Raw genomic sequence first — 23,326 nt, forward strand, 5'->3', positions numbered from 1 at the left:
GCAGGGAAGGAGCTGGGGGTAACACTCCTGCTCGGAGCAGAGCTCAGAGGTAGTGGCACCTCTTGGTACCTCTGCCAGGAACCTGCCAGGCTGTGGACAGAGCTGCTGGTCCCTCAAATCTTTTTTTTTTCCAGGCTGGTTCTTGGCAGGCATGTGTGGGTGCTCCTTGGGGTGCTTCTGAAGGGGTGATGCGAGGACCTCTGAGCCTGAGGGGACCTGGCGGTGGCGTCTGAAGCGGGATTTGTTCTTGTGTCTTGGAATACGCGTGGAGGAGCGCTGCTGGGTCCTGCAGGATGCTGTGACTTCAGCCTTTGGTACCTTCTGGAGCGTTACTGGTGTTCCTGGGATGTAATGGGGGGGAGCCTGGCCTAGGGCAGGTGCTGGGCTTCACAGTGCTCTGTATGTGTCTCGCCAGCAGGGAATGGTGGCTGGGGCTACTGGGGGGAGGAAACCACACTGGGAAGCTGAGCAAGACCCCCCCCAGCGCAGGAGAGCGGGGCAGTGTGTGTGTCTGTGCTCAGGGCGGCTGCCCCGTCGGGCCAGAGCTCTTCTCCAGCAGCTCTGCTGTGGGCAGGAGCTGGTGGCAAAGCTGCCTGCCCTCAGGCTCTGCTGCGGGCGCTGGAACCGGGCTTGGGCGGCCAGTGGGGCCAAGTCTGTGTCTTTGCACCAAGGAGTCTTATGTGTCTTGGTGTAGGGAGATGTGGATTTGTGGGGCCAGGCTGCGCTTTGTGTCTTAGAAGTTGCTCTGAGCACCAGCCACCAGCTGACGGGTTGGTTATTAATAATAACATAAAATCCCAGAATCATCCGGGTTGGAAAAGCCCCTGCAGCTCCTCCAGCCCCACCATGACCCTCCCCCTGACCGTTCCCAACTCCCCCAGATCCCTCAGCGCTGGCTCAGCCCGACTCTTCAACCCCTCCAGGGATCCCGGGGACTCCCCCCTGCCCTGGGCAGCCCATTCCAACGCCCAACAGCCCCTTCTGCACAGAAATCCTTCCTCAGAGCCAGACTGACCCTGCCCTGGGCAGCTTGAGGCCATTCCCTCGGGGCCTGGCGCTGGGGCCTTGGCTCCAGAGACTCATCCCCCCTCTCTGCCCCCTCCTGGCAGGGAGTTGCCGAGGGCCAGGAGGTCTCCCCTCAGCCTCACCCCCCCTGCTATTTCTGACACCAGCCAGGATGCCGTTGCCCTCCTTGGCCCCCTGGGCACACTCTGGCTCATTCTCCCCCCCAAGTCCCTCTCTGACCGGCAGCTCTCCAGCCACTCCTCCCCAGGCCTGTAGCCCTGCTGGGGGTTGTTGTGGCCTCAGTGAAACTCCCCCAGTTGGGCTCAGCCCATGGCTCCAGCCTGCCCAGGTCTCTCTGTGGACCCTCCCTACCCTCGAGCAGATCAACACTCCCACCCAACTGGGTGTCCTCTGCAACCAGGGGCCCCTCGCTGGCCGCCTCTAGATCATCAGTGCAGATGTTAAACAAGGAGGGGAGAAGCGCGGTGCCCGTAGGAGGTGGTGGTGTGCTTCTCCCCTCGCTGGCTCTGGCAGCATCGCTGCAGGAGTGAGGAGCTGTGCCCGCTGCTGCTCCAGCTTCCCCCCCAGTTCAGGTTCGGCACGTGGCAGCGTCGCTGACCGCCTTCCCCCGGCTTCCGAGGCGCGGCGCAGCCCCCCCGCCTCATCCCGACGGGCGCCCGGGCTTCGCTGGGGAGCGGGAGCTCGGTGGGAGCGAGGGAGAGGGCTCCCAGTCAGTGTGCAAGCGCCATTGTTTTGACACAGAGGCATATGGCGCCGTCAGAAACAGCAAAAAGAAACCCCACAGCAGATGCTGCCAAGGCAGAAAGCTGGCAGCGAGCAGCCAGGCCTGCGAAATGCCTGCATCCGCGCGATGCCGACGGGCCGGGGCTGCCTCGCCGTGCTGCCGCCTCGGGGCTGACCCAAGGGCGAGTCGGAGCATGGCCGAGGCGCTGGGAGGGATCGCTGGAGCCCGCTGGTGCTGGCGGGGGACGCGCTGCTGCCTCGCAGGTGTGTTGGGGAGCCAACAGCTCTTCTCGCTGCTCCCCCAGCCTGTCCCAACCCGCGGCTCTCAGAGCACAGATTTGTAATCCCTCCGGTTGCTGCCGCTGCTTCGTACAAGCCCTTGGCCAGGGCTGGTTGCAGGTTCGGGCACAGAGAGAGGGGGAGATGTGCCGAGCTCTGGTCTCCACATCCCTCAGCTGAACGGCGTGAGATTCCTGCGGCTTGTTTCTGTCTTTGCTCGCGTTTACGGAGACACGGAGCAGCCTCTGCGGCGTGTTAGTGATGGAGTGCTCAGACCTACGTTGGCACTGGCTTGGCACTGCTGCCTCTCCGTTCCAAAATGTGTTTCCAAGGTCAAGTTCTTCTTCTGCAGCTTCCCCCTGGGGCAGTTCGAGCACGAGCTGGGACACTCTGCCTCTCCGGGCAGAGCTGGGCGCTTTCTGCTTGGTTGCAGCAGACGTAGAGCTGAGGGACTGCGACAGCCCTTCCCTCAGCGCAGACGGGCTGAATCTGCTTCCACCTGACGCGGGGACGGTGCCTCTTACCCTGGGGTGTGTAACTGCACTCCTGCCCCTTCCTAGCCAGGTCTCGCCTTGCTGTGGCACGAGCTGCTTGGGTGGGGAGGGTTTTTCTTTGACCACGTCCAGGCAAACTGGGTATTTCAGGGCCCTGCGCCTGCGGAGGCCGTGACTTGGTGGCAGATGTGGTCCCTTCTGGCCCTCCAGCGTGAGAGGAGGAGCACGGGGCTGCTGCTGGCTGCCCAGGGCTGGGGCCGTGCACCCCGAAACTCACCCTTTGGGTGCAGCACCATGGGCTGCGGGGGGGGCCAGCGCATCCTGTCGAGGTTGGGAGCACACGGGGACTCGTCCTTCCTTCTGTGCATTCCCAGGAGCAACGCTGCCTTGTATAAATTTACATATGACTTGGCAAAATGTACGTTTGTGTCATTTCTGCAAGAGCAGCAGCCGGCTCTGCTGCTTACACATTGTGGCGGTAATAGAGGTGCTTGAGTTATAGGGAAACTTATTTCATTTTACAGCTCCTACAGCGTTAACAGATGTACAGGCGTCTGATCCAATCATGCAGCCAGAGATTTTGGGGCCAGTTCTTCCAGTTTTGACAGTGTGTAAGCTAGGAGCAGCCATACATTTTACAAACAAGAATAAACGACCCTTAGCAACATATGTCTGTGCTGGCAGCTCCAGCGTAATCATAAATAAGGAACCCTGCTAGGCAGGAATGTATCTGGGCTCCGCATACGGTCAGGACGGACAAAGCATCTGCCTTCTTCCCATTATATTAATGAGGTGCAGGCACTGGAATCCCTACGCTTGTACGGCTGGATGTTGCTGGGTGGGGACAAAGGACTTGGAAAAACAAATGCTAACCCGCGGCAGCGGAGCTTGATTTGGTTTAGAGCCCGAATTCCCTTCTCGCGACGCCTCCCTCCTGCCCGCTGTCGCGCCAGGCTGGCCCGCGCGTTCCCGCACGCCGCTCCCTTCGCGCAGGCCGGCTCGGCCACGCTGGAGCTTCGCTGCACCCTGCTCCCAGCCCAGTGTGGGGACAGGATTCGGGGCTGGAGGGTCCCTTCCCGGCAGCCGGGTGCTGCACGCTGAGGTGGTGAAGCGGAGGATGCCCGCTGTGAACTGTCCCCTGCAGAGCCCAGCGCTGCACTGCTGAGCTGCAGAAGCTCCCCGGGGCTGGGGCCAGGCTCAGCCTGGTCTCTGGTCGCTCCTAAAGCCAAGCCCTGGGCCTCTGCGCCCGCTTAACCGGGTCCTCCCAGCCACCAGCGTCCCTCCGCTTCAGCCCCCTCCCCGAGACAATGGCACAGGGGGCTTTGGGTGGAAAGGGAGAGGGGGGTAGCAGGAAGCTGGGCGCACCCTCATAAATTTCATCCCTACATCGCATTAAAGTGTAGTAGCTAAATTTATTTCTCCTCACAATCAAAACAACACCAGCTTCGGTCCCAAAACAGGAGTGAGATTTCTTCCCCCCAGACGGAAAAAAAAAAAAAGAAAATACTATAAATCCAGCCCAGAGCTGATTTATACAGCATTCATGAAGAATTTATATTGCAAAGAATTTTATTCAATTAAACTTGAAAAGCCTCTAGATTCCTAAGGTTCAATAGTGATCACTGAGACAGAGCTATCATAAAACTGGATGGCCTGTCTGGAGCAGGCATTGAGAAAATGTCTGATGTGACATTGCAGCTGACGGTACAGTCCAAATCAGGAGCATTTGTCATTGGGATGTGTTACAGGCTAAGGCTCGGAAAATTACTCTGTGAAAAATGTGCATTAACAATAGCCATGAAATATCTGTTTGAAAAAAAAAAAAAAAAAAAAAAAGGTGAGTAATGAGACAGCGGTATCTATTAGCACTGGGCATTCTTCAGTCTGACCCCACTCTTGATTAAAAAGTTAACACAAAAGCCAGAGACTTTCGGGAAGGAAGTTTAAGGTTGTTTTACTTAAATAAGTGAAGCGAGGAAGCTGCACGACTGACTTCAAGCTCCCGCTGCTACAAGGGGCAGCCTTGGTGCAGGACAAGGGCCCTGGATGTGCGACCCCCTCGCTGCCCCCAGGCTGCCCTGAGGTGAGGAGGGGAGGATTTAAACTGCTGCGGGCTCGTCCCAGTTCTATTTCCAAGCTGTAAGTGGCTTCGACTTCGCTCTCAGACTGTAGCTGTCCGTATTCTCCACGCAACGTGGGTAGGAAGGTGCGAACTCATTCAGCTGCCTGTAGTTTGCACCCTGGGGATGGTTTTTGGCAGTTTTCACTCCACCGAGGAGGATCTTTTCCGCTGGAGTTACCGTCACCCGCTGCAGGGAGGTTTGCAGCCGGATCCCCCGAGCTCCGGGACAGGCTCCAGTCCGTGCTGGTCCCTCTGTGACAGCGATGTTCCCCGGGTCGGGGTGGATGTTAACGTGCACCCCCCTTGGGTGTCACCTCCCTCCCCCAGCCGGGCCCCTGCCACTCATCACAACCCCTTTATCAAGACTCGCAGAATCCTCCTGCCAGGGATTTGGCCCTTCCTCCTCCCATCCCTCTGTCCTGTGCCAGCCCCGTTCCTGGCAGGGGACGCCCCGGGTTGTCAGCGCGGAGACGTTCTTCACCCACAGAAAGAGAGGCAGCCCGAGCCAAAGAATTGAGCGTGTTCCTGTAAATCTACACAGCTCAGCTTCAGCCGGGGCTGATGGATTGAAAGCAACTTAAAAAAAGCACGCTGGGCTCACTATTAAAGCACGACAGTTAGGGGCCCTTTGGTACAAGTAAATCACGTTTATTATTTCAAAGCCTGTGGACAGTTCCTCCATCTCCGCGCAGTTGCTGCCCCGCACGAGCGTTGTGACTTACGGAGGGAACCCGATTGTTTTCCCTTCCTCATTCCTCAGAGCCCTGTCCAAGCCTTCCAGCAGCACCTGCCCCTGCCCAGGGCCACGAAAACACCCCCGGAATCCAGCCGTGGTTCTCTGAAGTCTCCTGCCTCGCCCCACCCAGGGCCCAGCACCTCCGCCGCCGCGCTAACCCCGGGCTGGCAGGACAGGGCCCAGCGCACGCTCCCCACACCAGCGATGAATCAGGTTCTCGGTGTTGAAGCTGAAAGTTCTTGGCAGCTCACGTTTCCAACCCAGGCTTGTTCTCTTTGCGTTCCTTGACGGGGTCGAGCAGTCTGCTGGATTTAGCTTCCCGTGATCAAGGAAACAAACATTCCGGCTCGCAGTTATGGTTCAGGCTTTATATATATTTTCTCTTCCTTCCCTTCCTTCATCGCAGCGTAACGCGCCAAAACGAAGAGATAGTCGCTAAGTCTGGAAACCAAGGGAAGAGCAGTGAAACCCCTTTCTCGCATCAGGCGTGTTTGTACCCAGCAACGCGCAAGAACCGCGAGTGAAGGAATGCAGAGAGAGACCACCCAAGAGGAGCTTTCCAAAACAGCTTCCCGTAAAAAAGTCGGAGGTGGTGTCTGCAAACACGTGGCCCTCGCAAGAATCCCTTTTAACGAGCTGCTCGTAGAAACTTCAAAGATCTTACTCTAGAAGGGAAGCTTCTCGAGAGGTAAAACCCTGCAGCTTTATCTCAAGGCTAAAGGAACACCACCAGGCGCACGGCAGTAGCACACGGTAAGGGTTTGGGATTTGATTATTTTTTTTTACCTGTTCAAATATTTGGCCACGTTTGGATCTGCTTCCCCTGCTTGTACTAAAGGAACCACGCTACAAAAAGAGAAGGAAGATTTCAGTGTATTTTTCTAGCTCTGAATGCACAAAGAGCTGCGATTTGTCAGAGCACCAGCCTCCACACCCCAACCTCACCCGAGCCCCCCCTGTCCGAGTCCCCACAGCAGGTGTGAACACCCTTCACTGCCCCGAGAGGAGCCTTAACACAATGGATTTCTGTGACTGGAGGAGCAGCTCCACTCTAGAGGATGCTCATCGCTGAGCATCACTGAACAACGGGAGAGGTTCGCAGGACCGTTATCCTTTCCTGCAGGTAAACAGGGACCCTTCTTTTGTTGAGGGAACAGAGCTGTGCCGTGCGTGCCTCCTGACTGCTGTACAGCCCTCATTCGAGCTTCCTTTTGACAAGAAACCACTGACTGTGACGTTAGGGTTTTTTTTGAAGATCACACTGCTCTGGTGTATCTTGTCAGAGCAGCAGTCCTCACGGCGGAGCACATCCACAAAAATCACTTCCTGCACATCAGGGGCTTCAGTAGAGCACCCCCAGCAGCTTGGAACTTTGCGCGGAAGCAATTTATATAACAAGCAGGCAGGAGTTTTCTTCTCTGGGCCTTACCATGGGAGTTTTCATCTCCAACAGGGAAGTGGGACAAGGTAGGTGTGGGCAGGAACACCTTCAGCTTCCCTGGCTCTCACACCTGCCAGTGCCCCAGCTGCCTCGTGTGCCTACAAAATACATCCAGCAAACCAGGTACGAGCTGAACACATGGATTCATCTCATCATAAACCTGGCTAGTCTTTCTGAAGGTCTTGGCTCGGATGACCCAGTTAGGGAGGGAAGAGAGACTTTGCTTTTTGCTGACTGCATCCCAGGAATTTGACTAATACAAACACAGGAAGCTCGACCTGAGCTCTAGCCGAGCGCACAGCCATGGCTGATTGCTCTGGCCACAACGATTTGCTATTGTTACAGCATTCTGATCACTTTTTATCAATTTTATGCTGTTACACTACAGCCAACACTCACCACCTTTCAGCTCTGCGGCAGACAGCTCGGGAAAAATGGAGAGCAGCACTGCTTTTACCTCCTGACTGAAACAACAATGAAACAGCACGTTAGTGTCTGCGAACAGCAGATACAGCCATCCACCTTATTGTACCACTGCAGCAAAGCTTATCACATCTCGCACACACGTGCGGCTGAGGCCTATATTGTGGCCAGGAAACTGAGAAGAGATATCTGACTGCAGTAGGAAGTGGAAATTTAACTTAATCGGGTCCTTCTCTCTGCTTTTCTTTCGGTATTTGTCCAGGCAAATAATGGCCTCGCAACCTGTTTCCCTGCGGCAAGCGTGGAGCAGATTTAGCCTAACCAAGTGAGCCTCCTCCAGTCAGCGAGGCAGGAGCAGTACCTACGGGCAGGATGAAAGCTCTGAGTGGAGGAAGCTGCTCCGAGTAACTGTCAATCCACTGCTCCAGCTCCAGAACTGGCTTCTCACTGAACGATGTTCGTTCTACAGAAGGAAAAGAAGAATCAGCTAAAAGAGAGGCAGAAGTGATTCGGTTTAAGAGACAGAGCTTTACTTTCATATTTCTTGGGTCAGCGAGTCCTAAGAAAGCATCCCAAAAAGATACCCCCCAGCCAGAGCAGGGCTGGCTCCCCGTTCAGCAGCCACAGCTGGGTGTCAGTGCTGAGGCAGCGACCGCGCGTTCCTTCAGCACCAGAGAGGCACCGGGGTGCAGCCCGGGGGCAGCTCTAACCCCACACCCCCAAACAACCCTCTCTCTAGGAGAGCTGCGATTCAGGAACCCAGGAAAGGGACCGTGGGGCTTACTTAAGTGAGCCTCCCTGGCTGAGGAGAGAGGCGTGGCGATGTTGGAGCCCACATCCTGCAGCATACACTGGACCTAGATGTGGCAATCAGGACAAAAATAAGAAGCTCTTCCATTAAGCAGCCTTTGATGCTCCGGTACAACTGCAGCAAGCTCTGGGAGGCGACAGCTGGTTGTGCTGATTAAAGAAGATCCTACCCTTGTTGTTCATCATCCCCCAGCCTGCTGGCAGGGGGGATCAGATAAGTGCTCCCTAATTGCTTTATGAGAAGCCAGATTAGCGCATGTACTTGTTTTCACTGGCACATTAAACCACCCTGGCTGACTTTGCAGAAAGCAGGCTGGGGAGCACTCACATAATCCCTTTGCTGGTAGGACACCGAAGCAGTAACCTCTGGAAGAAAGGCAGTGACAAGCACAGCGCTGGCCTGATGTCACATCCGCTTCCACGAGGGGCATCTCTCCATCCACAGCCCAGGGTACTTGAGAGGCAGCTGGGGAAAGCTTTTTAAAATCTCTGACTAGCTCCTTCGGTGTTCTTGGACACGGCAAAGCTAATTAACAAAACTCAGAGACTGCCACAGCAGGACCTGTCTCCCACCATGGTTACTTTGCCACCGTTTCAAATCTGAGGCTACGTGACAAGACTTGTATCCAGAACTCTGTCCAGCAATAGGGCTGAACAACCTGGAGGTACGTTTGTCTGCCCACAACTAATCACTTGATCTACCAATTTCTTCCTTGGTTAAAGAAATTTATTTCTTAGAGAGTAATAAAAGCTCAGAGTCTTAAGCAGCTATTTATTTTAATACTAAATTTATTAAATTCTCGTGTGTCGGTGGGAGCACCGTGTCTAAAACTACAGACTTTAAGAACAGCACAGATGAAGTGACTGCACTGCGGGGGGTTTATCATTAATACTCACTTTGTGAAGCTGTTCCACAAACGCGTGGCCCTTTTCACTGCAAAATTCACCGGCGAGCCTAGGTTAAAAAAAAACCAAAAAACCACAACAGAGTTAGCTAGAAATGACAAAATTACCGTCTGAAAAACAGAGAATTTGGACACGGCTGGCTGTTTGTCAGTGCAACCCTCCAGAGAAATCTGGCCCGCGGCGTATCCCCTTTGCTCTGGCTGGGCGGTGGGACTGGGAGAGCAGCTCTTAAGGGAAGAGGAGGCCCAGGAGACCCCCGAGAAGGGGGCTGGGGCGGTGTCACAAGGCCTTTGTGCGTGCGAGGGGCCTGGGGAGGGCCAGAGCCCCTCGGGCTGGTGGCCAGTTCCCCAGAAAGCTGGGCCACCCCGGCAGGACACGGCTGGGCCGCCACGGCCCGGCAGCAGGACGGGGTCTGGGGCGGGGGGGGTGTTACCCGATGGCCGAGCTCAGTTCGTCCGTGGCTCCCAGGGCTTCGAAGATCCGGTCCCCCTTCGGCCTCCGCTCCCCGGTGAAGGTGCTGGAGAAGCCTTTGGGGAAGGCCCGGGGGCGGCGCTCAGAAGCCAGGCCCGGCCCAGCGGACCCGCGGAGGTCAGGACCTGCGGACGTTCCTCCGGCTGAGGCCCAGCGCTGAGGGCAGGGTGTGCGTCCGCCTGCCCGGCGTCGGCGTCGTGAGGAGCTGGGACACCCCCCGCCTCCAGGCCCTGCGGAGGGGGGTTGCAGGCAAGAGCTGGGAGGAGGAAACCGCTGCCCCTGCGCCGTGGGGGGGCTCTCGGCCCTGCCCGGTCACTGCGCTGGGGCCCCCGGGGGGTGGCTCTGCTGTGTGTGTCCCCCCCGGGGGGTTAGTTGTTCCCGCTGCAGACTGTTGCTGGGTCTTGTTGTCTCTGACCACGCTCCGTGTGTGTTGAACTAACGTGTCCCTGCACACTCACACCCGGGCACCCGCACCCCCTCTGTGTGCCTCTCCTGACCTGCCTGATGCTCTGGGACCTGTGACTGGCCCTTGCCGTGGCTGTCTCCTCCTCTTTCAGGTTCCCGTGGGTTTGTCCTAGAGCTGTCGTAGCTCAGGGAGTGTTGTAATACATCCAGGAGCCAGCCAGGCGCCACATCCAGGTGTATTGCTGATGGGGAGCCAAAAAAAAGAGTCTCTGAAGCTGGTCTGATTTGAGGACTCCTGGGGAAGGCAGGATACGGGGCCTGTTTTCCTTCCTCTCTGCCCCATGCCAGCCCTCGCTGGAATTTCTGCAGCGTCTGTGTGGAGCCCCTGAGTGGTGGTTGTGCCATTTTCCACCGGAGGACCTGGCGTTAACTCCTGTGACCCTCACGAGCACCGTTTGCATAGCAGAAGGCTGAACAGTCTGCTGTGTCAGAGTATCAGTAACTTCTCTCAGCGCCGCTCAGTTCTCTTATGCTGATGCGAGCTCCCGGCCCTTTGGAGTTCAGACTTGTGTGAAGTGCATGAGAACATCCACGTTCTTAAATAAAGAGTGTGACTTGCCAAGTTCTGCATAGTGGTGGGGGGTGTGCACTGGAAGTGTAGGCAGGGGGAGAGTTGCTGTAATACGACGTAGGTGTGGGGTGTGGAAATACCAGGGTTTCAGAGTGGCTGGTGGAGATTTTGCTTTTATTTTATCGTGAACCCTCAGGTAGGAAGTTTGTAGGTGAGATCTGGAATTGGCTCAGTCTGTTTCTTCCTACTATAACAGTTGTTCTTGTGAACTTGTTCAAGTTTAAAAATTCCCTGGTTTCTAAGTGTTTAAATTCTCCCCTGCTTGCTTCCATAGCTGACTTTGATGAATCTAAGCCCCCCAGCGTAGAACAGCTGGATACACTGAGAGAGTTTGCTGGAATCGCTGCCGGAGCCTCAGCTCCCGAGAGCCTTGCTACTCTTGCCTTTCTTTATATGTGCCTGGCTATTTCGGCTAAGTATGGGTAAGGCTGTCTTCCTGCCCCAAAACAAACATGCTGTCATGAGTGTTGTTCGCCATTATTTGCTTCTGCAAGGTCATGGGAAGACACCAAATCTTTGAGGCCGAATAAGAAATTACAAGGAATCTCACTTCTGAGCACCTCAGGAGACCTCCTTCAGAGCTGAGCTGTTTGGGTGGGTGGGGTGGCCCAAGCAGGGGGGCTGGAAATCGTCTGCTCTCATTTTTGAGGTGCTTAAGTCAGAGCTGTTCATCCCGCCCCTCTGCGCAGTCAGCAGAAGCAGAGACAGACATCCCTCCCTCCAGCAGGCAGCTCATTTCAACCTGGCTTAGGTTAGGAAAATCCGTGACAGAAATGAGCTGTGAATTCATTGTCTGATCCCTCTTGTGGGCTGAATCTCCCTAAAAATAGGAGAACTTGGGGTAACTGCAGCTGAGGGCTGGTTTCTACACTTGACTTGGCGCTGCTGATGGTACCAGTAAGTGCCTGGGTGCTCGGGGCAGCGCCCAGTACAGCACTGCTCGCTGTTTTAAACCAAGTCAGAACCCGACTTCAATATTCGTAGCAAAGGAATAAAGGTTAAAGGATTATGATGGGTCGCTGCATCGTGTTTTGCTTTGCGGTCTCCGAGTTGCTTGTTGATAGCACTGGGGCTGTCGTCAGCCTGCTCTGAAACCATTGGGTCATAGTTCATGTCACTCACCAGCCCGTGAAAAGCTCCTGGGTTTGATGTTGGGGACTGTAACACAACCCGGACGCCTTCGGTGGAGAAAAGGGGCCCGTGGGCCTGGATCTGTGTGTGTTTCATCTTCCCCATCAGCCTGTCGCTCCAGTGGGATGTAACTATGCAGTTAGGGATTTGGGCTATTTATGCTTTATTTAGAAACGTGTTTAAAATCATGTTTACAGCAATCTTTGAAGGGTCTCTTTATGGTGCTACTCAAGTATTTAGTTACTAAGTGCCCCTGCTAGTAGCTTGACAAGCTGCGCTAATCATAGATCCAATTCAGCAAGGCTTTGTTCTAGTACAATGGCTTAGCAAGGCTACTCAGCTGTGCTAACTGAGCACTCGTGAAGCCCGTGTGTCTCCGATGTGTATGCATGTGCTGATGTTGCCAGTTTTCAACCAGCTTTTCCCATGATGAGCCCTAATTGGCATCTTTTTTTGCCTTTGAAATGTTGCCTCGAGATGGAATTCAGGGTCGTTGTGATACATCCTGCCTGTTTGTGTTTCAGAGATGTTCCCAGTGTGGACATACTGGTGTGGTCTGAGCTGCCCACGGGAGCTGGGCTGGGTTCAAGCGCTGCCTTCGCCGTGTGCCTGGCGGCCGCCCTGCTGACAGCGTGCGGAGCCATCTCGTGCCCTCTGAAGGAGGGGGAGCCCACAGCCAGGTAACGCAGCATCGCCTGGGGGAGCCTGCCTGCTTTGGGTGCACGGCCCGGGGCAGCTCTGCTCTCCAGGCCCCTGTTTGTCCTTTCACCTGCACAAATTCTGGCACGGACACCTCTCTTGGTCTCTCTGGCTGAGTCCTGGGCTGTGGGCGCAGCAGTGGTGCTCCTTCCCCTTCCTCTCCCATCACTCGTGCCCCATCCCATGGCTCTGACCTGTGAATCCCGGCTTTACGATTCGCTTCTTCTGGTAAAAGCAACTGGATGCAGAAACTTTGTCAAAATTGCACCATTTCCTTTGTTTAGTGTGAGATACGCATTAAAAAAAAATGCTTTATTTTGCCAAGCAAATAAAACACACACTTTAACGTGAAATTTTTTTTAACCTCAATTTCCTTTCTGGCCCTGAGCATCTTCCAGATTTTGTTTGAGTCCTCAGGGAGTCAAGGATCCTTCCTGGTTTCTCTGCATTGTCACGTGAATTTATTTTTTTTTTCTGCATGTGGTACATTTCCTCCCGATCTCCTGCCTGAGTTTCCCCTTTATCAGTGGCTGGTGAAAGGAACTTTCTTTCCTTCTGCCCTTGGGTTGCTTTCCCTTGGAGTTCAGTCTTGAAAAACTGGTCTGCTCTGCTGTGTGTCTGAGGAGGCTCTGTTTAAAGATGCGTATCACAGCTGGAGTGGCAGAACCCTCTATTGTGCTCTCGGTGCCAGGTGCAACCTTTTATGGTTGGCTTCTGTGGATTTTCTGTGGGACTGAGACAGCAAGAGGGGGTGACTGTGCTCTGCTTCAAAAACAGAGTTTGCAGCCTGACCCAGAAACACGTTCCTAGAGCAGAGCCATTTGTGTGCTGTGCTCAGGCAAATCTCCCAAACAGTCACACGGCACGAGAAATGAAAGGCCGGTTCCAAACCAGGCAGCGAGGATGTCTTCATTCCCTCCTCGTGCTTCTTAGCTTCAGCTTGAATACAGCGTAATTTTTTTTTTCTTCCTTCCAGCTGGCATGCAGAGGGGTAAGTGAGAGATGGGGGTGTCAGACTTCAGAAGGTTTTTGCTTAATGTCGCAAGAAAAGAACAGCGTGATATAATGACTCCTGTGTAGAGAAGAATCGCAGCCTCTCAAAGAGGATTAAAAACAAGTGGTTTACAGCAAACTGCGCTTCTATTTTGAGTAGCGGTGGTGCGAGCTGTTTTCCTGAATGCTTCACAGATTAAATATTGGCAAGGGAAATGAAAGGTGTGTAGAGATGGATAAAGACATTCAGCTGAGGCCCGGGGAAGTGGGGAGTTACAGGAAGCAGCTTCTACATAGCAGGTGGCTCTCAGAATTTCTGCCTCGCTTTAGCAGCAGTCAGTTCTTGTTATTTTATGTAAGGCTGTGTGATGCTTTTCCAAAGTCCGTGTTTGCGCTTCTGCTCCATCATGTAATACCTTTTCTGGGCCCCGTATTCTAAAGACCTGTCGACTGCACGTTCTGGCTGCGCCAGACGCCGGCTCTGAGCTCTGCAGAGCATCGCTGGGAGATCCCACACCGCTGTGCATTGGCCCCTTTGAACGGTGCCTTGGAGCCCACGCTCTGTGTCTGGACTGCAAAGCAGGCAGTGCTGCGTCACGGGGAGGGTCAGAGATGAGCATCCGGGTGCCCACGTGAGTCCGAGCGTGGCCCAGGAGGGTGCGGGAGGGCTCGCGGGCTCCCTGTGGGCGCTGAGCTTTCCTTGGGGCGCCGGGGTTTGGGAGAGTCCATCAGCGTGGAGCCAGGAGTGGGTTTGAAATGGGCTGGGGGGCTCGGAGGGGGGCTGTGTGGGTGCGTGCCCCGCAGGCCCGGAGCAGTGGGGATTTGAGAGGCGCCGGGGAAGAAATCGCTTTGCGGGAATTGCGGTCAAGTTGCAGCCAGCAATCGCTCTGTAACTGGCAGCTCTGCGTTTGCTTTTTGTGTTGCTGCAGCCCATTAATTAGTATGTTCAGTCAGGGGCCTTGATCCTTGCTGAGTCTGACCCAGCACCAAACTCTTTGTGCCAGCATTTAAACTCTCAAAGCACTTACCAATTTATGTGACTGCTTTTAAGACAAGACCTGGTTTTGTGTTTTTAGCATAACACCTTCTGGATCTGCATTTGGTTCCCTTCTGTGCTCTAAGTGCCAGCACCCGCTGTAGCTTGAAGTGTTAGGAGTTAATCCCTAAAAATCAAAGTCTTTGCTGGAGACAGTAAATCAGTTCTAACTACACCTTTTGACCCAATTTGTGAGGCTTCTGCAGCTGAGCAGCTGGCAATCAGAGGCTGAAGCTGCACGTGTGAAATGCAACTTTTATGTTCTCTTCTCACGTTGTGCCTTCTTCGTCTATAAATGTGCCGTTCTGCCTGTTGGCGAGCGGGATCTCGGGCCAAGATGTGTGGTAACACGGAGCGTCAGGGAGTTGGGGTTAGGTCTGGGCTTGCGTTCGGTTAGATCTGATCTAGCTAGGCCAAGGCTAAGATCTTCTCCCTCCCTCGCCGCGGGCCTGCTGCGGGAGCCCTGGGGAGCAGTTTTGCCTCTCCCCTCGTGCTGTCTCTGGCCGTGCAGCAGCGTGGGGACTGGGGGTGTGGCTCTGTGCTGCCGTGCAGAGAGGGTAAGGTGCTGGAAACGGCGCTGCCCGCCCTGTGCTGAGAGAGGGCACAGGGGGACTGGCAGGGCTGGGGCTTCCCACAGCAACTGGTACGCCGCCCTCTGCTTTTGTACCTCCTGCGGCCTCCGGGACTTCTCTCCCTCCACGTGTGCTGGTTTCGGTTGTGTATTGGAGTCATTTTCTTGCCTTTCAGGTGGACAGAAGAAGAGCTGACTTTGATTAACAGCTGGGCCTTCCAAGGGGAGCGGGTGATCCATGGCAATCCCTCGGGCGTGGATAATGCTGTTGGTACCTGGGGTATGTGAGCGTTTGCTGCTCCCCGGCGCTGAGTAGGGGTGCTGAGGGGAGGCTGACGGGGTGACAGAGCAGCGGATGAGGTTCCGTGCCCCGCTGTAGAGCGCGCATCAGCTGCGGGAAGGTGGGGAGCAGATGCCACAAGTTTGCATTTTTGGAGGTGGTAAGGTGGGGTTGGGGTTGCTGCAGGGACGCTGGATGCCTCGCTGCGCTGAAGTGCAGCAAAGGGACCAGAAACTCCCCAAATTCAGGTCCCCACGTTGATCCAACTAGAGGTAATCCTCTTCTGTCGTGCTTTGCCCCGTCTGCAAGCTGGGACTGGGGCCAGCTGGGCTGCTGGGGACTCACTGCACTAACACCAGAGATCTGCATCCCCCAGGCAAGTGCCGTGGGGCAGTGACCCTGCTGCAAATAACTGATATTTAAACACTCTGGCATGAACAAAGAAACCTAATCCTGTCCCAAGGATAATGCAGTAGAAAATGCAGTTGGACAGCTGTCACTTAGTTTCAATTAGCAGAGATTTCCAAGCGTTTTGGAAGTGTTCTTGGAGGCTTTTAATAATCTTTCTAATGAGACCTAATCGCAATGCCTCTGTAAAAGTAGGAGTCAAGTGAAACATTCCTTCTGGACAATGAAATTCCGTGCTGAAGGACGGCTGGCTGACATGAGTGCACACGTTCAGTCCAGTTTGAAACCTGCGTGCTTGGCTCTGCCCCAGGGAATCGCTGCTTGATTCTTGCTTTCGGTAAAGATTTAATGCTGGCCGAACTCTTTGCCTTTTAAAAAAAATACTTCATGTGGTCCCAGAGTGGAGGGGAGTCCAAAGGGAAAGGCGCTGGGTTAACTACGTCCGGCCAGAGCCTCTCATTAAGTCAGCAGGGTTAGGCAGATTCATGCTTTCTGAGAACATGGTTCATTTAGCTGGTGTGCCTTGCAATTACTGTCATATGCTCTGGGTGAGGTTCTAAAGATGAAAGACCTTCTGTCTCTGACGACACTGTTATCTCTCAGCTGGCTGTGTACTGAGACAATGCATGTATTTTACTTTAGGTGGAGCCCTGAGATACCAATCAGGAAAAATCACACCATTAAAGAGGTAATATTCGAGTTTAAAAATAACACTTAGATGCGGTGGGTGGAATATGTCAAAGAGGCATCGGGTGGATCTTGTAGGGTGTGAGGTGGACGGGAGATCGCTGACAGCGTGGCAGGAGGGCTTTGTGGCCAGATTTTGCTGTGGGTGTGGGTGGCTTGAGCCTTGTCTTGGTTTGGGGTGGACGGGAACAATGAAATGTTTGGTCATTATCTGACATTAGATGAACACAGCGCAAAGGATCAATATTAATTTCATGGCATTATGGGCAGCAGGAACAGATCTGCTCCTGGCAGCAAATGACATTGTGGGGAGGGGGAACTTTTTCCTTACCTGGTGGTAGGACTGAGTGAAAACCGAGCTGCAGAGACGAATTCAGGTCCTGCGTGTTCCCTCTGCCTCCTGCCAATGAAGTATAATCTGACTCCATTAAAATCTTTCACAGTGCATGAAATTGCTCTATTAGCAGTTAATGGCTACTGCTGGCTAGTCTCATAGATAGTATTTCAAAGGAAAGATTTTGCTTGAAAAACAAGGATTTCAGTAAATACGTTACAGTCCTATTTATAGCGCTATTACAGTTGTTCCTTTTATCTAAGAGGAACAAGCCTGAACCCAGCCGGCACGTAAGCACCTGCTTAACTTTTTAGAAACTAAGAGACTCCTTATCTTGGGTGACTTGCTCGAATAGGCCTTTTGAGGCAGAACAAACCGTAGCTGTCTGGGCCTTGAGAGCTGCTGGGGGACTGCGAAGGGAAGAGGCAAGGAGATGTCTCATCTTGCTTCCAGGGTGCCGATGCTGAGGATCTTGCTGACCAACACAAAAATCCCTCGAAGCACCAAGGTCCTGGTGGCTGGTGTCAAGGAGAAGCTCCTGAAGGTGCGGCGGTCGCGGGGATGGAGACGTGGGCTGGTGCAGGGAGGGGGGGTCACCCTCAGGAGCTGGGGTCTCCTCCTGTGGGACTGCAGGTCTCACGGGGATCCCTCCCGCGGTCGCTGCAGCCCTGTCTGCTGCTGGCGAAGGCCCAGCTGCCCTGGGAACGGGGGTTCGGCTCTCACCGCCTCCCTTTCTCCAGCATTAACAGGGCTTGCGACAGAAATCACCAGCTTGCAACCGTGAAAAGAGTAGTTCCTTCCTCTGGCCTGTTTCCCCCCCTCTTCCTCCATTTTCTGCAGGTGGGAGCAGCTTGCCATTGCCCTGCCCTGCAGTGGGTTTTTCTGTGAATGAGTAGCTCCACATGGGGTGGGGAATTGTCCAGCTCAAGGAAACTGGGGCCAGTTTCATCACGGTGGTATCAGAAGCCTAGCGAGCTGTCTTCTCACATCTTGCCTTCCTCCTTTCTCAGTTCCCTGCTATAATGAACCCGGTGCTGGACTCCATCGATGCAATTTCTCAGGAGTGCCAAAGTGTTCTGGAAGCGATGCCTGCAAATCCATCACCAGAGTATTACCCTGTGCTAGAGGTAAGGGGCTTGTTCGTCAGTATTTTTAGACACTGTTACTGTTGAACATCAAAATGTCATTTAAAGAGCGTTAGGTCTAAGAAAAAAAATTGATAGCAGGAAATGTTCAGTTCTGAGTGAAGCCGTGGTATGTGTGCGCTGCTTTTAATGCCGTTCCCGGAGCCAAGGGACAGAAAATGCTGGTGGTGTCTCTGCACAGCAGCGTGCGGGGAGGGAGGGAGGGAGGGAGCGGGCCTGGTGCTTTGTGGACCTGTAGCTCTGGAGGCTTTGTTTCCCTTTGCTAAGAAACGTGGAGTGATTTCAGGCCGAGACACGGCCTCCCTGCGCCGCCGGCCAGCCACGCTCGCTCTGGCAGTCGCTGCCTGTGAAGCAACTGCTTTGTCACTGCCAGGGCTGGAATGAGGAGCGGAGAGCCCAGCAGCCACTGGTCTGTGATGGGCTGGTTCCGAGCCAGCTCCCATCGCTCTGCACTCATCCTGGCTCCGGAGAATTACAGACAGAGTTGTGCCCAGAGCTGACCTGACATTGATGCATGAGGTGCATACAAAGATCTGTGTTTGTCTTGGCTTTGTCCAGAGTCGGAGAGGCTGCCGTGGTGGGGGGAAAACACGCTTCCAAGTGGAAGAAGTTTATTGCTGAGAGCACTGTAATACCGATTCGTACGACCGTGGGGTAGGGATGTGTGGCAGCATCCCAGCTGGGGCAAACCTGCCCTGGCCCTGGGTGCCAAGGGACTCCGACGATGAAGAGCCATTTGGTACCAGTGGTGCGTTTTTTTTGTTGGCATCTGGATCCCTCCCCTAGCTCTCCCACCAGGACTTCTGCTTGTCCTTGCTCTAGCTGGCAGGTTGTCCCCTCCACAGCCACGAGAGTGCTCTGGAGGTGCAGGAGAGGGCCCTGGGGTGGGACAGAGCTGCTGTCCCAGCTCACCCTGTGGCAGCCGTTAGCAGATGCTTGGTACAGCCACCTTCTCGCTTCGGGCTGTGGTAGCACCCCACCGCCCGGGGGTGAGGCGCTGCTGGGGCTGCGGGATTCAGAGCAAAGACCTTCTGCTCCCTTTGCACCTAGAGGGTGGTGGGTTTCTGCACCCCTCAGGGTGGGCCGATGCTAACGAGGGCTAAGCTGGTGTCAGCGGGGGGAGATCTGGAGCCCGGGGAGCAGCACTGCAGTGAGCAGGTTTGTCTTGAATCTGTTGTTTTGTCTCGGGTTTGAATTGCCCGCAGAGGCACGGTTGATTATAGATGCAGTGTATAGAGATAGGTTTTTTTTTTGGAGGGGGGGCTGTTTCTGAAATGCGCAGTTCTGGACAGCATTGTATTTGAACCATCGAACTAGTCTACTGTGTCATAAGCTGTCATCCGATTCCTGGCAGGTTTTGGATCAGGAGATGACAGGTGTCTTGGATCATCACAGCCAGTGCCAGGCCCTCGCTCAGGCATATAAAGAGGCCTCTAGATGGGCGCCTGTCCGACCCAGCACAGAACTTGGGATCTAGGCACTCTGCATGCGACAGGCTAATTCATCTCCTCGCGTTCGTCTAAACGCGGTACAGAAATGCTCTGGAGTGGGCGGGGGGAGAGGGATTCTTTCTACGTTGTCCCCTCCAGTGTGGTGTTGGCAGGAGGCCTGTGTGGAGCTGAGGGAGGGTGACATGGCTGACACCCGCCGTGCTGCTGCGCCCCTCCTGCCTGGCTGCGCCCCTCCCGGCTCACCGCAAGATGCAGGCAGGGAAGTGTTTGGTAGCACCAGCTGGAGGAGGGAGCCCAGGGCTCCTGTCACAGAGCTGGTCCCATCTTGGCTGGCTCCCTGCTTGTGACACCCTCCGGGACAGCGAGGGGAAGAGCCGCCACATGCCGGGGAGGTGATGGATCCAGACCAGCGTTGCTGAGAAGGAGCTTCCTCCAGGGATGGTGCTGATGAGCTGGGAGGGCGATGCCATGCCTGGGGGCCTGGTGTTGGTTCCTGGCCCTGCTCCAGGCTCTGAGTGCCAGCCAAGCCCTTCCCTCTGTTCCGTAATTCCTCACCTCTAGTGCTGGAAGGAGAGCAGCTGTAAGTCCCACCTCTGTGTGGTGTCGTCCATCCCTTGGGCCATTTGGACTTGGCTGCCGGTGGCAGCTTTCTCCAGGAGCAGCGGGGTTTGTGGCTGGCTGGGCCAGCGTGGCAGAGACGTGCTTGCCACTCATCAGCTGGGCAGCTCTGCTCAGAGGGCAGCCTTGCTCGGAGAGGGGCTTGTGCTGCCCTCCCCTGAAGGAGGGACCCTCTCAACCCGACTGGAGCTGGGTGCCAGATTCCCAGCGTGGTGCTGGTGAGAGGGCCCTTGGCTCGCAGCCCAGGCCCTGCCCGTGAGGAGGGAGAAGTGCTGCACAATGCAAACAAGGGGAAGGAACTCCGCGTCGCCTCTCCAGCGATGCCGTTTCGGACTTGGCTGTGTCAGAAGTCCCCTGGATTTAGTTACGCTGGGTGGATTGCAGAGCAGGGCAGGGTGACAGCCAGGAATGAGAGGCGCTGGCTCAGCGCCCTTCCCACGCCAGCGCGGGGGCTCACACAGCCTTCTGCTCAACCATCGTGTGACAGGGGAGAGGTGAAGCAGTGGGGAGGCCTCAGGAAGCTCTGATTTAGTGCCTGAACTAAACGCCTGCTGTCAGCTTCACAGAATCTCCTCGGTTAGAAAAGCCCTCTGTCACCGTGCGTGCTCATCTGGTGTGTTTGTGGTTGCTTTTAGGAACTCTTTGATATAAACCAGCACCACTTAAACGTGATCGGAGTCGGCCATCCCTCCCTGGACAGGCTGTGCCGGGTGACGGCGTCCCACGGCCTGCATAGCAAGCTGACAGGGGCCGGTGGGGGTGGCTGTGGCATCACCCTGCTGAGACCAGGTCAGTAACCCTCCGCTCGCCCCGGGCATCCTTCCCCCGTCCTGGGGGCTCGCGTTTGGAAGCAGCAGGATGCGATGCTGGCCCTCGTAGGGCCGTGGTGGGGCGTGGAGCCGCGTCACGAGCGCGGGCTGGAGTCTCGCAGAGCCGCCTGGCAGCGTGGTTTCATGCAGGGGTGATTTTGTGCGTTCAGTTACGTGCGTCAGACCTTCAGGGCCTTGGCCCTGTTCCCCGGGGCGTGTGTTCCAACATGCAGTGGCCCGTTGCGGTCTCCCTGCAGCAGCCGAGCTGACTAACTGGCTGCTCTTGCCTTCCTCTTGGCAGACACCTCCCCGCTGGCCGTGGAAGCAGCCAAGCGAGACTTATGTGCCTGTGGATTTGAATGCTGGGAGACCAGTATCGGGGCCCCCGGAGTGACCCTCCACTCCTCCTCGTCTTTAAACACCGAAGTGCTGCACGCGCTCTCCAAGAGTTAAGCTTCTGCCTCTGGCAAGACTGAGCTCTTGGCACCGTGTCCTCAGAGCGATGGTTTTGTGTGCCCCCGACTCCTGGAAACTTCTCTCCTGCTCTCCTGTGCGGCTGAGGGCTTCTAGACGTGGCTGTGGAGCCAATTTCGGGCCCGGTGTCTCGGGGAGTGGGGGCTGCAGTGAGGACCTGGGAGCAACCGCTTGCGCTCGGGCGAGGTGGGCATTTGACCCAGGCTCTCAAAATCCTGTTTTGAATTTCCTTACTCAACTGCTGTGCTAATCCCAAGGGGCAGGAGGAGAGGGTCTTGGCTGGATTCCAGCGCAGATAATGACACTTTGCTTGGTTCTGCTGCTTCAGATGCATGTGGTGTCTCTTCCCTTCTCCCCCGGTGTCCTGTGAGCCGAGGCTGGCGAGGTGGATGTGCCGAGCACTTTGACATTTTCGGGTGAAAAGCATCGTGGCAGCTCAGGGCTTGACACTCAGGTCTCTGTTTCTCCTGGACTGCAGTTCACGGTGGAGAGGAAACCTTTAAATGCAGCTCTTGCCTGCTGCTAATTAAGAGTTGTCTAGTTAAAATGGAACATACAGCACAACTCTAATGAAATTATCACGGTTTTCACTCGTGCCCACAGTCTCTGCCTGGGCTGGTAAGCAGGGTCCCGTAGCCAGACTGGTTTCGTTTGTGTGCTGGAGGTCTGGTTCAGGCAGGAGCTGTCACCTGCGAGGAGGGCGCCTAAGGGCAAGGGCAGGCTTAAAATTTCTACTTGCAATCGCTGTTCTGGGATCTCTCTGGCTTCAGTCTTAAATGAGCGTGCCCTTGACCTTGCCTGTTGTTGGGTGTGTGAAATGTGCCACTGCCAGGGCGGGGGGGGACAGAGGGGGCAGGCAGTGGGAAGAACGCTAATTTGATTTAGTTCGAAGGAATTGTTCTTTAAATAGGAAAATAAAAAACCCACACGACGAAACCACCTCCTCGGAAGTTGACCATAACTTGGAATTGGCAAACTAGAAAGCCTAAAAGCATCTAAACTTCTTACGCAAATGTAAATGCAGTTTTTACTTGTGAAATTTTAATGAATTGTACCACGGAACTAAAGGGAATCGGCAGGTACGTGTCTGAAGCCAAAGTATCTTGAAGTAATAAGCTGACTCTTTGTGGCTGTGGTCTCTTCTCTGCCTGCCAAAGAGATTTTATCATTTTCTGTTTGTCTGGGGATTTTTAAGTGTAGCTCTGTTCAAGAATTGCTCCATTCAAAGCTGAGTAATAAATTGACAGAGGTGGGGGAGCTCACCTTCCTCTTCCCCTGCAGGAATAAAAAAAAAAACAAGCGTGAGAAGTCAAGATGTACTAGCTCTAAAATCCTGACATCCTGATGACCAGCTTTAGTTCACTGATCAGATGTAAAACTGTCTCTGGTTTTAATAAATTGATGGGGTTTTTTTTTTATGTGCAAAATGTTCTTTGATAATTATGCTGCATACAAAAGGAAAAAAGTACCTTACACCGCTTCAGTAAAAACAGGTTTCAGATGCTGGGTTCCTACATGTCTAATTACAATTCCAATTTGCATCCAAGAACGGCTTTACACTAATCACAAGTCAGAAAGCCTGATAAATAATTCACCGTTTCCTAATACAGTGTAATCAATGTGAATATCTGGAAGCGTGTTGACTCTCTAACCACTTAAATGTGTCTGTAGTTCCTCCTGGTTAGCACAAAGAAATGCCAGATTCGCTGCGAAGAAACTTCGCTTCAAAACGACCTGTCTGGGGCTGATCCTCATTAGCTGCTTTCCTCGAGAACAGCCTCGCAGTCACCGCGCGCCTGCTGGAGCCGCACGGCAGTGGAGGCCCCCGTCGCAATCTCCGTGGGCTGGTTTAAATCGTAATTAAAATTAGGGGTTTAAATAGACCGACTCTTGAGGCCTCGGGGTGCTGGGCCGGGCTCGGGGGCAGTTCTGGGGGAGCAGGGTGCTGCAGGGCCCAGAGCTGCCCAGCTGAAGCCAGGAGAGAGGGGAGTTTGGGTTGCCCCCCGCCTCCCTCCTCTCTGTCCCCCCCCAACCCCGACTCCCTCGCAGCCTTCCCTGGGGCTTGGCTGCAGCGTCATCACCGGAGGGACATCGGGCACATCCCTCACCCCAACTTTCGCACCGAATCTTCCCCTTTGGTTGCACCAACTTCCACTTCATCATGCCACTCCTTGAGCTCTGCCGGGGGTCGGGGAGGGGGGGGACACGGGACAGGTGGGGGAC

The 23,326-nt window shown here is 54.7% G+C and overlaps 2 protein-coding genes and 1 long non-coding RNA gene across 5 annotated transcripts in view; 1 reads left to right on the forward strand and 2 right to left on the reverse strand.

Moving 5' to 3' along the window:
* KCTD10 (potassium channel tetramerization domain containing 10) overlaps nt 1-1,685 on the reverse strand; it is a 38,420-nt gene extending 36,735 nt beyond the window's left edge. For all 3 annotated transcript variants that reach the window (XR_003399520.1, XM_026859614.1, XM_026859613.1), the window contains exon 1: nt 1,645-1,685. Coding sequence is in view for 2 of the 3 variants with exons in the window: in XM_026859614.1 (XP_026715415.1) it covers nt 1,645-1,670 (26 nt within the window). In the remaining variant the exon portion in view is untranslated. The remainder of the gene's footprint in view (nt 1-1,644) is intronic.
* A 258-nt stretch (nt 1,686-1,943) lies between these two features.
* Nucleotides 1,944-22,605, forward strand: MVK (mevalonate kinase). The gene is made up of 11 exons (XM_026859990.1): nt 1,944-2,013; nt 4,490-4,568; nt 9,541-9,680; nt 10,742-10,889; nt 12,123-12,278; nt 15,074-15,177; nt 16,228-16,273; nt 17,060-17,150; nt 17,617-17,733; nt 20,456-20,609; nt 20,931-22,605. Exons 1-11 carry the CDS (start codon nt 1,944-1,946, stop codon nt 21,080-21,082), a joined length of 1,257 nt encoding a protein of 418 aa, XP_026715791.1. The 3' UTR covers nt 21,083-22,605.
* On the reverse strand, nt 6,177-8,044 carry LOC113486026. Its single transcript, XR_003399521.1, has 4 exons — nt 8,029-8,044; nt 7,606-7,707; nt 7,221-7,285; nt 6,177-6,226 (listed from the first exon to the last, which is right to left on the reverse strand). It is a non-coding gene; the product is annotated as an uncharacterized LOC113486026 (long non-coding RNA).
* Nucleotides 22,606-23,326: the final 721 nt, after the last annotated feature.

Source organism: Athene cunicularia, assembly GCF_003259725.1.
Source record: "Athene cunicularia isolate RWA chromosome 15 unlocalized genomic scaffold, athCun1 chr15_part1, whole genome shotgun sequence".
Classification (NCBI taxonomy): Eukaryota; Metazoa; Chordata; class Aves; order Strigiformes; family Strigidae; genus Athene; species Athene cunicularia.